Here is a 14,417-nt window from a genome sequence, read left to right on the forward strand (position 1 = left end):
ACTGTTGAAATTCAAATGTTTAAATCTTTACTTCTACAGACCAGGATCGATGTCCTGTCAGTCACAAAGAAATCAAATCTATTGGAGTCGTTTTCTCCCCTGTCTTCGAACACATCTCTCTGCTCCTCCTAAAGAAAACACTCTGCTGCCCCGAGCCGATCCGATGCCGATTAAAATCTTTGTAAATGTGCAATCACATCCGCTCACAGGGGGTGTGTTTTGAATATTGGCTTTGAGCTGTGGAAACGCAGAGATTTGCCTCAAAACAAACAGAAGATGAAAACAGCACTGAGTGGCGATAAAAGGAGCTGCTGGAGAGGAAGCAGAGAGCTGTTAGTATGCAGAGAGCCAAGTCAGACTGCTGCATAATTCATCAGGAAGGAGAGCAGCAGATCAATAAATCCTGTTTAGAGCTGGGGTTTGATTTTCAGCCACCAGAGGGCGATAACAACCACCACATCATCTGACAATGCAATGCCTCCCATATGACAGTGCTATATGGTATGCTGTTCTAGTGTCCAAAATGTGGGGAAGCTTCCTCCAAGATGCCACTCTAGTACCCAAAATGTGATCAAGTTTCCTCTAGGATGCCACTCTAGTACCCAAAATATGGTCAAGTTTCCTCTAAGATGCCACTCTAGTACCCAAAATGTGGTCAAGTTTCCTCTAGGATGCCACTCTAGTACCCAAAATGTGGTCAAGTATCCTGTAGGATGCCACTCTAGTACCCAAAATGTGGTCAAGTGTCCTCTTGGATGCCACTCTAGTACCAAAATGTGGTCAAGTATCCTGTAGGATGCCACTCTAGTACCCAAAATGTGGTCAAGTGTCCTCTTGGATGCCACTCTAGTACCAAAATGTGGTCAAGTATCCTGTAGGATGCCACTCTAGTACCCAAAATGTGGTCAAGTTTCCTCTAGGATGCCACTCTAGTACCCAAAATGTGGTTAGGTTTCCTCTAGGATGCCACTCCAGTACCCAAAATGTGGTTAGGTTTCCTCTAGGATGCCACTCTAGTAACATAAATGTGGTCAAGTTTCCTCTAGGATGCCACTCTAGTACCATAAATGTGGTTAGGTTTCCTCTAGGATGCCACTCTAGTACCATAAATTTGGTTAGGTTTCCTCTAGGATGCCACTCCAGTACCCAAAATGTGGTTAGGTTTCCTCTAGGATGCCACTCTAGTAACATAAATGCGGTCAAGTTTCCTCTAGGATGCCACTCTAGTACCATAAATTTGGTTAGGTTTCCCCCCAGGATGCCACTCTAGTAACATAAATGTGGTCAAGTTTCCTCTAGGATGCCACTCTAGTACCCAAAATGTGGTCAAGTTTCCTCTAGGATGCCACTCTAGTACCATAAATGTGGTCAAGTTTCCTCTAGGATGCCACTCTAGTACCATAAATGTGGTTAGGTTTCCTCTAGGATGCCACTCTAGTACCCAAAATGTGGTTAAGTTTCCTCTAGGATGCCACTCTAGTACCCAAAATGTGGTTAGGTTTCCTCTAGGATGCCACTCTAGTACCCAAAATGTGGTCAAGTTTCCTCTAGGATGCCACTCTAGTACCCAAAATGTGGTTAGGTTTCCTCCAGAATGCCACTCTAGTACCCAAAACGTGGTCAAGTTTCCCAATAGATGCCACTCTAATGTCCAAAATGTGGTGAAGTTTCCCTAGGATGTCACTTTTTTTTTGTTTTACCCCAGATGTGATATTTTTTTCTCCAGGATGTCTACTTTAGTGTATAAAATGTGGTTAAGTTTTCTCTGAATACCACTCTAATGTGCAAAAAGTTGTTAATATTTCTGTGGGATGCAACCCTAGCACCTAAAATGTGGTCAAGTTGTCTCTAGAATTCCACTTGAGAGCTCTCATTTGTGCCCTAACAGCCCTGGTTTAAACTCATAGTATTATCCTGCTGTCCTATAGAATGAGTGCTGTATGTTCAGTAGATAACACCACATCAGGATGCTGATAATCTGCCTGTTAGCAGTAAACAGATGTTTCCACCACATTTCAGTCCATGTTTGCTCTGTTCAGCGTACCCTTGTTTACCCTCATGATGACTAATTACATTTATTAATCAAAGCTTTTTTTTGTTTTCAAAGTCCATTAGCAGTGAGAACAGGCTTTTAATCCTCAGGCGGCCACCGTTAGACTTTGTTTCCTTTATTCTCCAGAGCATGAAGGAATGTTTTGGGGTATTTTTCTGAGAGTGTTATCTGTTTTTTTTCCCCCCATGACCATAAAAGGAAACATTTACATAGACTGTGAATGAAAGGCCACCACAGCTCTCTATCACAGAAAAAGATATTTCAGGACATTGTCATTTAAATTCAAGCATGAATAAAAAAGACTCCTCAGAGTTGGATGACAGCCTTTTTCCTGGAGGACGTGTCCCTGGACTAATTATGTTTGTTAGACTCTCAAAGACTAATTTAATTCAGAAATTAAAAAGGCAGAAAACACAGAGTTGAAAGGTTTGAATTTTCATATAATTATAAAACATAACATTTTCATAATGAGGCAGAATTTTTCAAATATTTGACCTTTTTTTATAATGAGATTATTAAGACTAAAAAGTGTTATTTTGAAACCCTGTTCAAAGGCTGGTGGCATTATTTCTACATGTCTGCCTCAAACAAGAACATTTCCCTCAGAATCAATCAAATTTGGAGATATTTTTCCTGAACCAGCCTTTGAAACTTTTTCATTGTTATCACTAAAATCTAATACAAACAGTTTGAACTCAGCAGAAGGATTATGGGTAGATTACTGTCTTTTATTCCACGCTGATAAAAAGATTGAGAGGAATTAAACAGCTGAAAAAGAAGAAACTTTATGAAACATGAGAGCGTTGGTTCCTGCTTTGATTCTTATGGAGCTTTTCTACTATGTGGCACCAAATCAGCTCATCTCTACTCTACTCAGTTGCTCTGATTCAGATCATACCAGGTATCTGGTTTAGTTTTAATATAACCTAAAAAACAAAGTGACTTGAGGACGCTGCAGACCACCGAGTGGTCAGAGAGTATCGTCACTAGGACTGTCATGAGCTCCTCCTTCATACTTTATCGTATCCACACTGTTTAAACTTTAAAAAATTCAATTTCTTCGTCATTCGACTGCTATGACTTTTCTCATTTCTAACTTTTACAATTTTTAAAATATAGCTATTTTCATGCTTTTTTTCAGCTATTTCTGTTTTTTTCAGCTATTGAATGCAATTTTCAGCTACTTTTAGGCCAAAATCAGCTATTTTTATGCTATTTTCAGCTATTTAAAGGCTACTTTCAGCTATTTTATCCTTTTTTGAGCTATTGAATGCAACTTTCAGCTCCTTTTATGCTTTTTTTTGCTATTTTTATGCTATTTTCAGCTACTTTTGTGCTTTTGGCTATTTTCAGCAGTTCTTTCACAATTCAGCTCTCAGCATCCCCACGCAATTTCAGCTGAAATTGCAATTTTGATCTAGTTTGGTTTTGAGTGACATGGCATTACTTTAATAATTTAAAAAATATATATTTTATGGACCGCGAGCTGTGACCCGTGGACCCCTAGGGGTCCCTGGACTCCAGTTTGAGAACCACGGATCTAAACCACTCTTGTACCACCTTATTCTCCTGATCAGAATAAAGCGCACTAGTTTGGAGGTTTGTGAGACGGATGTGCCAGATGACAGACATGGAATACGGCTGATGCATCAGCTTTGCAAGATTACTGATAAAAAGTTACAGACTGGAAACCAGGTACGTTTTCACCTGATGTCCTCTACTGTTATGTGACAGACTATTACGGGAAAAAATGCATGATGCCAAAACGGAGTAGAGTCAAGCTGAGTTAAGCCAGTACCACAAACAGAAATTCTCCGTTATTTACTATAATGCAGTCATTTTAAGTGTACTGTGATATTTTTTTTCCTACTGAGGGAGAAGTGTTTTGTCGAGTGAGACTTGGATTCTGATCATAGTTTATTATAAAAGCTTATTTCTCACTTATTGTCTTAGATTATACTCAGCTTATCCTGTTAATTTATTCAGTGTTTAGCACTGTTTGCTTTGACCTGCATTTACATGAAACAGTTCCTCATATGTGGCTGCAGTCAGACTGCAGAGACCTCTGTCAAAAACAACAACAGCTCTTTCCACTTCCATGGCCCTGAATGACTTCTTAGAGGAGTTAGTCTGAGGCAGACACATATGATAATGAACTCTTTTATTTACTTCTTCATCTGTTTGTTCTTATTTTCTCTATTTACTGAGATGTCACTGTTGGAAAGATTCAAATAGAAATGGCTTTGCACAGGATTTTTAACCTAAGCTGGTGTAAACAAGATGTGCATTTGTAAAACTAACAAGGTCGTCTTTCTAAAGGAACTGCAGTGCAGGTCGTCTATGCTAGCAGCTTACTGAAATGCTTATTTGTGTGCATGTTTAAAAGACCTTTCTAACTCGATTAATGTTATACGATGCCCAGTTTGGTAATGTTGAAGAACTCAAAACTACATGGAAAAGGATTTTGTTTTTTTTGTCAGTAAACTTTGAAAGGATTCTTTTTTATTTCAAAAACAAAAGAAAGAGTTATGTTGCACCCTCCTAGAGCAGTGGTTCTCAACCTGGGGGTAGGGACCCCCTTGTGACACTGAGAGAGGGTCCCCAGATGCCCTAAAAAAACTATGAATATTTTTTGAATTACACTGTTGCAGCTTTAGACCAATTTTAACCCATTTTCATCCATTTACTCACCAGTTGTAACAATTTTTGCGACTAAAAACCCATTTTTGTCAATTTTAAACCCTTTGCACCACTTTTTTCTGCCTTTTTTTGCCACTTCTAAACAAATTCTTGCCACTTAAGCCTAATGTTGCCTCTGTTGACCCATTATTGCCACTATTAACCCCTTATTACCACTTTTCACACCCATGTTTTCCCATTTTACCCACGTTTCACTATCTGATATGTCCATTTTTGCTAGTTAAACCAATTTCTGCCAATATCTGCATATTTTCTCTTTTTCAGTTAACACTTTTTGCCAGTTTATATCAGTTTTTCTCTCATTTCACCAAAATTTCCTGTTTTTGCCAATTTTAAGACATTTCAGCCATTTCTAACTCCTTTTTTTATCACTATTTATGCCATTTTTATGTAATTGTTGCCACTTCTAACCCATTTCTGCTACTTTTATAATAAAATATTACTACTTTTTGCACCTTTTTTCCCCCATTTTTAACCCATTTTATTCTTTTTTATTTTTTCAACAAAAGGGATTTACTTTTTTAAGAAGGCTATTTACTACCCAAATGGTTAAAAAATAAATATCTGTTTCTTTGATAAGAGTGGTTATTTTATCAGGCTAAATATAAAATATGGAGCTTATCTTCATAATGGATCATGATTTGCTGACCTCCATGGACCCCCAGTTCAGCTGGGCCCCAGAAAGCTCTTCCATTTATCCCCCCTTATGGACAGCCTTGTCTCCACATGACTGTTCTTGAATGTGCACGGCTGTGTTCAGCCACCTTCAGGTACAGTGGGGGTCCCTGGTCTCTGGCACCTTTATTTTGGGGGTCACAGGCTGAAAAGTTTGAGAACCCTGTCCTAGAGCAGCAGTTCTTAATGTGGGGGTTGGGACCCCACTGGGGGTTGCGAGACACTGAAAGGGGGTCTCTAGATGCCTTGAAAATATTATGAATATTTTTGAAATTACACAAGTGTCACTTAATACCAATTTTGCCAAAGATTAACCACTTTTCATCAAGTTTTAACATATTTTTGCCACTTAAAATTAATTGTTGTCGATTGTAAAGCCCTTTCCACCACTTTTTTTGTCTGTTTTTTGACACTTCTGAACCAATTCTTGCCACTTTCTGCCTATTGGTGCCTCTGTTTTTTTTGCCACTTTAGTCAAATTTTGCCTTTTTTTTTGGCCAATTTTATCAAATTTTTGCCACTTCTAACTCATTGCTGCTGCTTCAAAATCCCATTTCACCACCATTTCCACAATTTTTTTGCCATTTTGAACCCATTTTAGTAATTTGGTCCCCCAGTTCGGCTGGTCCCCAGAAAGCTCTCCCACAGCAGAAAGCCACTTGTTTTTTTTTTTTTGTTTTTTTTTTTTTATCTTTTTGCCCTTAATGCTACTTCACCAGACTCTCAAGAGAGTTTTGTGGAATCTATGGAGAATATCTTGTATGGATGAAAATGTGAAGTGGATGATCTCTGACCTGGTTCTTCACAGCGGTCACCATCCCCTTCTTGCGGTAGTCCAGAGATTTGGGCAGCTTGTTCACCTTTCCGTCTTCCAGATCCACTGTGAAGCTCGGATCTCTGTAATCAGGAACCAGCAGGCCGGTCATCTTCTCAGCTACCTCCTCTGACGTCTGCAAGAACGGAGACACAATTAAAGTTTAATACTAAGTTTTTAAAAGGATGTTTTTGATGCTCTCATTTAGGCAAACAGGGAAAAAAAAGCAACATCAGGGTGATCAAAAACAAACCACACAGCAGGCGAGGGATACAGGTTGTACCACGGTGACATTAGACGATGTGAAACCTTCTCTGGTTGAATAATCTTGTGAGATTGAAATGTTTTGGGACAGGAACAAGAGAAGAGAGAGAGAGGGTTTATTTTTAGACATAAGACAAGAGCAGGGAAAAGGAGATACACAAGAGCGAGGATTTGATTCAGCAGAGTGACGAAGGGTGAAAAGTATTTCATGAAGAGATGGGTTTAACATAGTTTACTCTCAAATGAATGCAATTCTTCTTTACCCTACACATGGCAAAACCAGAACTACTGCAGAGGTGGTTCTACTGGGGCCTTGTACTGCAAGGGGCCCAAAGTTCAAGGCATTATAGGTGTGCATCTAAAATTATAATCACAGGATGTACATTTGACTTAAACATGTGGGGTGACGAATAATCGAGGTCTCTGCAGGACCCTCTCAAAAATCCAAAATGTTCATATCATGCAAATCGTATATCAAAGTGGTTTTAGTCTGAGGCCTTTAAATGTCTAAAAATAATCTTAGTTAAATGCATTCGCAAGAAATAAAATGGCCACTGTGGTTTCTGTGGTAGATATTCAACAGGATGTTTGAGGTCACATGATCCAGAGGAAACATGAAAGACGGATGACGACCGGGAAGTGCAGAACAGCAGTTAGGAATGGCAACTGAGCAAAATTCATATGATAAAGTTCTAGGTGGACCTGCACGCTGAAGATAGCGTCAGAAAATTTCTGCATACATTAGGGAGTGATTTTCCCTGCAGGTTAACCAATGAGTCCAGTCCAGGCTGTCATCGGGTGAGAGGCGGGGTACACCCTGGAGTGGTCGCCAGACAATCGCAGGGCTAGGCTCACTCCTACGACCAATTTAGAGCGATCAGTTAACCTAACGGGCGTGTCTTTGGTGGTGGGAGGAAGCTGGAGAACCTGGAGAGAACCCATGCATGCACAGGGAGAATGTGTAGAAAGGCACTGACTGGAAAGCGAACCAGGAACCGTCTTGCTGTGAGCCAACAGCGTTGACCCCTTCACCACCATGCAGCCCACTAGTTGTTCAATATCCCAAACAAAAGTTGGGAAAAAGAACAAGCATTTAAACAGCTGGCAAGCTTTCAAAGACAATCAAAAGTAACTCCAAATTTGCCATTTTATGCAATAGGTTATAACTCTTATGCCTTGGTTTTATCCAGATTGATAACTAACAGCAGTCCATAACCTTAAACTCTAAAATCTATTAACCCTCAGGCATCACTAGGGACATTTCTGTCCATTTGGGCAAATCTTTTATCTTTCTTTGCTCACCATTGTGGCTGTGTTAGTGCGGATGGTCTAATTTTTTGCAACAAAGTTTCTTTCTTTGAAAATGTTTAAGTTTAAATTTCAGTTGCTCTAATAGGTCAGGGGAACACCGAAACAAATTTACTACCCTTTAAAGCCATTAAGGACAAAAATGTCCACTTCCAAAAAATTGCTATAAAAACTTAACAGATGAATATTTTGTTCTGCTTTTTTGCATAAATCTCTTAAACAACTTCAGATGTGCTCAAAACTACCAAACATTCAATCATTTTGAGGATTTGAGGAAAGTCAATGTTGTTTTTAATGAAAAAAAAGAAAAGAAACAATGTGATATTTTCCTTAAACCAAATGTTGGATGGGTGGGGCGTCATTTCTAAATCCAGCTTGGACATGTCAATGATTAGCTAAAATATTGACTTTGATGCATTATTAGTTTTTGCTATTTAAAATTTACTACCCTTTTAAGTCACTTGTGGACAAATACGTCCCATGGACTCCCATTCAAACCATATTTTTTATCTTAAAGTAATCAAACTGGCATTTAAAGGGTTAAAATCCTCAAAATGAATGAATGTTTGGTAGTTTTGGGCACAGCTGAAATTGTTCAAGAGATTTATACAAAAAAGCAGAGAAAAATATTAATATGTTAAGTTTTTATAGCAGTTTTTTGGAAGTGGACATTTTTGTCCTTAATGGATTTAAAGGGTCGTAAATTAAAGTGATGTCTGAGGGTTAACTCTTAACACTTGAGGGTGGTTCCAGGGGGAAAAGCTTGAAGTGACTCTACTTGATTTAGTGCTCAAAAGATGAGTGTTAAATGCTAACGCCTTACGTCAACTACACATTTACTGACGTCCGATGTTTGCAGCCACATTCTCTTGAAACTGGGACCAAATGAGGAGCCAGTTGGACGACAAAATCCCAGCTCTTATTGCCAAACTGAGTCAAATGATCCAGAAGTCCAAAAAGAGATGGATTTCCCATTGCAACCAGCAAAGCTGGGTGGACATGGGCATTGTAAACCCAAACAAGATGTGGGTTCACCAGGCCAAACTGTCCTGAACCAAACCAGACTGCTTCATTGAAACAGGCCGTACAAGAACGTTGTCTGTCTCTGCTCCTTCAGACTTTAGACGGAGGTTTTTAATCCATGTCTGCTGATGATTCTCTGTGACCTTTTCCAACTCTGTGCCTGAATTCTGCTATTGGAACAGTTAGCACAGTTGTGAACAGCACAAAACTTGCATTTTAGAAGCACTTCTCACTTCCTACCCCACACCTGAAGACATGCAATCGACCTATAGCAAGGGATGAACGTGCAGCCCAGTCACCTCAACCACTATCTCCTAACATCCAGTCAGTTTATCCTTGAGTAAGAGTAGATATTTATGCGAAGTCTGATGAAAAAACTCCCAGTTGTTCTTAGGAGTTTTCATAAGAATGACTCACATGAAAGTAGGTACAGACAACCCCAAACCTTCACGCCTCCGACCTTGGCCATCGCTGGTGCGGGGGCATATGAAGGAGAACCAGAAGGGCCGTGAAAGTGCAAATCTCAGGCTTTGGCATTCACAAAACAATGAAGAAGCAGAGTGGGAATATAAAACAAAAGAGTAATTAAACAAGGGACTCCTGCATTTGCTGCCTACTGCAGGATTATATAATACAAAGCACTTATTCAACAAAAGTCGTGCTATTTCTTGTTATCTGAATCCCCCAGTGCTCATTGTGGGAGGAGGGAGATTATTAATGAATGAAATACAGCCCATCTGCTAATTCTTTCATTTCACTTAAGAGCTTCCAGCCAAAATTAAAATAAAACATCCTTCATTTCCTCGCCACCTGTTTGGACATAAACACAAAATTGGCTGTTTATCCAGAATGGGGATGTGCATAAACGTCCCGTCACTAATAAATGAGCTGAAGCACTTACATGCTGTATCTGACACACACCGCTTTCCTCCCAGCTTTGATTTATGGCGTGTAACAGAGGAATCCTGATGCACAAACAGCCATCAGTCATGACCTGAACTGACACGCGTGTCACCGGCTGCAGCTGATTTAAAGACATTTTGTTTCACCTCAGTGAGCTGCAGCATGGTAGACAGACGCAGCATGAAAGGTGACAGCAGGTAAGAGGCAGATCTGCTGAGGAGAGCAGGATTTTCTCATATGGACTGCTTTTGTCCCTGAGTGTGTGTTGCACAGCCTATGTTAGATGTACATAATGTGACACGCTGGCCTGGAATAAACTGGCTTTGTGCTGATAGATGTGGACAGATTCATTATTACTGTCTAAAGCTGCTGATGGAAGCTGCTTTTCTGCATGTACCCTTCATGCTCAGTCAAGCTTTTCGTGTTACTTTTTCCTACGTAGCAACATGTGGCGAAAACGAAGCGAGGCAGAAGAAATAAAAAGTGCTCTAGAGCAGTGGTTCTCAGAGTGGGGGTCGTGAAAAACTAAGAAGAGGGTCACCAGATGTCTTCAAAATAACTACGAGTATTTAAAGCAAAAATGAACCAGGTAAATCATCGGGTCATTCTGTGGGCTGGACATTAGATGGGCCTTTAGAGAGTGAAAGCAGAGCTGTGGTACCAGAATGGAGCTACTTTTAATCAATTATCTAATCAGCAATCAGGCTTATAATCACTTGACCCCTTCTGTTTGTAGCCAGGCTCAAAAACTGATTTGGAATCGATCATTCAGCAGTCATGGCTCATTTTTTATGAAATGCTTGTCTCTCTGTCAGGGCTTGAGAAAGACTCCTGTAGACCCACTAAGTGAACACTGGATGAAAGCATTTCAGCCCAACTGTCTGCCATATTTAAAGTCCTTTATACTAAATATAACAGGGTTTTGATGTTCCTTAGGTTGAGATATGATATCAGAAATGCAGCCTGGAGCGTGCAGACCCGTCTCAGACTCACCATGTCGCCAAGGTGGTTCATCCCCATCTCGTAGCTGTGCATACCCAGCGCTGCCTCCCGGTTGTGGGCTTCAATCATCCACATGTTCTTCTCCCAGATGGCCCTCCGAATCCCCTCTTCATCCTGAGACAGACAGGAGCATGTCACTTTGAATCAGAGCAGACACGGTCTTTACATTGAGACAGAATCTCTAAATAAAATATTGAGCTTCAGGACCTTTGACCTCTGGTGCAGACAAATAGTGGATCGGCTTTATCAGTAGAGCCTATGACTGGCTCAAGTAATTAGTCTAATGCAGGGGTGTCAAACTCAAGGCCCGGGGGCCAAATCCGGCCCGTGGCACAGTTATACCCAGGCCACGAGATCATATCATATTTTATCATAACTGGCCCACCAGTATGAGGTCTGCACTCTTCCTCCAGTATGAAAATGTAAACTTAACCTTGATGACTGAAAAGATCCTTGTTAAGTCATAAGCATTAGAAAGAGTAAAGACTTAAAATAATCTGATAAAAAGTCAGGAATGTGAGAACAGAAATTTGCGTTTTCATTTTATATTTTCTAATTTACATCTCACAGTTATGACTTAAAGTTATGGTTTTGTCTTTTTATATCATATTTAGATCTTTTCAAATCAAAATTTTGACTTATATGTCATATTTTAACCATTTGGATTCACAATTTAAATTTTTACGTCATATCTTTGTTGTTTTTTTTTTTTTTTGCAAACACATGGGTGACTGTATTTATTATGGTGACTATCTCTGATTGTTTGTTTGTTTGTTTGTTTTTGACTTTTTCTTTTTTTTCTTTTTTATACATGTTTGAAATAAATACAGATGAACTGCAATGAAATATTTTTTACATTTTAAATTCATGAATTTGAAATTTAATCCCTTTTCAATTTAAAATCTTACATTTTTCTCTCATCTCTGGACCTTTATAACTCAATATTTTTAATTTCATCTCATATTAAGAATTTCATTATTTTGAATTTTATCTCATATTTTGGCCTTTTAAACTTTAATATAACTTTTATTCTCATTAACTGACAAAAAAAATAACTTACTGTTTTGAATTCTATCTCATAATTCACTTTCAAAACTCTTGATTTTGAATTTTTTTCTTATATCTTGAGCTTTTAAACTCTTACATGTAACTTTTATTCTCATTTATTGACTTTTTTATTCAAAAATTTAACTTATTGTTTTTAATTTTAGCTCATATTTTGAATTTAAAACTTATGATTTTGAGTTTTTTATGATTTTCACTTTTTACTTTTTTTAATCTCAAAATTATTTATCATCAATGTTATGGTTGTTTTTTTCCTGTAATTGGTTACTGGTGAAGATGATTTATGGGAAATTTTGACCCAGTTAGGCCCTGAGGTTAGACCCAAATTCAGAATTTGTCCCCTGCTGTGACTGAGTCCGACATCTCTGGTCTAATGCAAATAAATGGAAGTTCATGACACATCATGTGGTCTAACAAAAAAATCCAGACTCTTTCACCCTTTTTCCATCAAACCAGTGCTTAATCTAGCCCCAGTTCTTAGTTTTTTTTTTTATGCCAACGATGCATCTCAAGGTCAGAGAAGGTGGTTTCATTGAAGCACTAACTTCTTGTGTGTACAGAAGTAAGAACTGGTTTACGTCAGGGCCCGTGTGTTGAAATGCACAAGAGCCAGGGAGAATGCTATTTCTAAATAACAGAACAAGGATTCAAAGCAAACTGATGTAAAAGCAAAGCAGCGGTGGTCCAAGGAGAAGCAGAGTTGGCTCCTGGCTGTGTGGATGAAGCACAAACAAAGGGGGAGGGGGTTTTGAGTGCTAGTGTTGCTGGGAAAATGATGACGCATACTAATGTTTATGGTGATGAAATGACATGATTCTTTGGCCAGCTCCCATCCCTGAAAAGCAAACCAGTTTCCTGACGGTCCTTTGATTGAAAATACTGGAAGCCAGCTCCAGCTCTGCACCAGTCCTCGTACTGGCTTGGTGGAAAATGATAAAAAGTGCTTTTGACAGCATCCTAAGATAGGATTGTATCATTTGATTGTTTGTATAATATCATACAAATAGCTATGCTTCATTCTCAGGCTTAAATTGATTGAACTGCAGCTCATTTGTGACTAAGATCATCAAATGTGGATGCCTTGTCACAGCCCCCATCTGGTGGCTCATTCTGACTGACATTTAGCATCTGTTTAGCTTTTTCTGTAAAGTACCCTTCAGATTTAGTTTCAACTCTTTTCCTTAGAGTCCTTCAGTCAATCCTAAAATTAAATATGAATGTAAAGCTGAATCCCAGATCAAAAGTTTGTTGCAGGCCCTGGAATGCTGTATTTACAAATGAAGCTTTAGTTCATGCAGAACATGGCGGTGATACACCCAGCCGTGATCAGCTGACGGCCAGCTGATCCTAATTATCATCTTGAACTTTTTGGAAGGTGTGTGGCCCGTTATTTCAGTTATTGCTGCCAGTGGCACAACCAGTTATTAGGTTCAGGGGGCAAATACTTTTTCACACAGAGACAGATAGGTCTGGATCCTCCCCACTCATGGGGCACATGCTAAAGTGCCATCAAGAGCCAAAACGCATGCTAAAGTGCCCTCCTGGTTGGCAAAGCACACTAAACTGCCCTCTTGCGTGGAAAAAACACACTAAGCTGCCCCCAACGAAGAATTTCACTATAGTACCACCTGCCACATATGGGCACAAAGACCTCAGACTTGATTCATCCCTGCCACCTGCAGCAGTGGAGCAGCACTTACGTCCATACTTTATCATAGTTTTTTTCTTTTGAAGTGTCAAATAAATATTTTAAATGTGTATTGTTCCCTGTGTGTTTTTATCACAGAGCCCTCTTGGGTGAAGAAAACACATTAAACTCCAGAAGACCATTAGAACCAAGAAATACTATGAAACATTACTGTTGCAATGACTTTTATGTAGGGCCCTTTTTTTCATCTATATTGAGCCAGAACTATATCTCACAGAACCAGTTTGGATTATCTGGTGCTAATATGGTGTTAAAATGCACTAGAATACAGGAAATGGCATCTACTTAATTGAAAATGTTCTGGAGGAAGACCCCCAGACCCCCTAGGGATTAATTTATTTATTTCTGTGTGTTCTTCACAGTCCAACGTTGAATCTACACAGTTCTTGTGGATGCTGATCTTAACTACAAACTAACTTGAGTAGTCTGTCTAGTTAGTCTGTTTTAAGACTATAATGTGCCATTTTTATAACATATAAACATGTCTAAAGTGACCTCGAAAACACAGCAAACTTAGTGCCCTGTTCAGTGGCGAGAATGAGCTGTATGTGCCCCCTTTTTTTTTTTCTTTTTGCCCCTGCCCTTGAAAAAGTTTGTATGATGACAAAACCAATGTAGCCCCGTGTTTTCAGAGCTGAGCATCCTGAGCTCAAAATGCCCTTGGTGTCAGCTGTTTTTTATTTGCATTCTTAGCTGAAAACAGTTTAACTTTTGGAACACAACACTTGCCAATTCCATTTCTTTCTCACCAGCCAAATAAAATCTGGGTTAACTTAAACCAGCTTTGTCACAGGAATGGTGGAGGAGAACCAGATCTGGCTCACCTAGGAGGTTCTGGAGGTTTGCTGCTGTAAATCCCAGGGCAGGATTGCTTTACATGTTTTCATATTATCTTGGTGATA

The 14,417-nt window shown here is 39.3% G+C and overlaps 1 protein-coding gene across 1 annotated transcript in view; it reads right to left on the reverse strand.

Moving 5' to 3' along the window:
- ctsk (cathepsin K) overlaps positions 1–14,417 on the reverse strand; it is a 39,454-nt gene that overhangs the window by 13,540 nt on the left and 11,497 nt on the right. Inside the window, exons 3-4 of the mRNA XM_041793630.1 lie at positions 10,734–10,856; positions 6,223–6,378 (exon numbers count right to left, since the gene is read on the reverse strand). Coding sequence (XP_041649564.1) covers positions 6,223–6,378; positions 10,734–10,856 — 279 coding nt within the window. The remainder of the gene's footprint in view (positions 1–6,222; positions 6,379–10,733; positions 10,857–14,417) is intronic.

This window comes from Cheilinus undulatus, linkage group 8 (genome assembly GCF_018320785.1).
Source record: "Cheilinus undulatus linkage group 8, ASM1832078v1, whole genome shotgun sequence".
Taxonomy (NCBI): domain Eukaryota; kingdom Metazoa; phylum Chordata; class Actinopteri; order Labriformes; family Labridae; genus Cheilinus; species Cheilinus undulatus.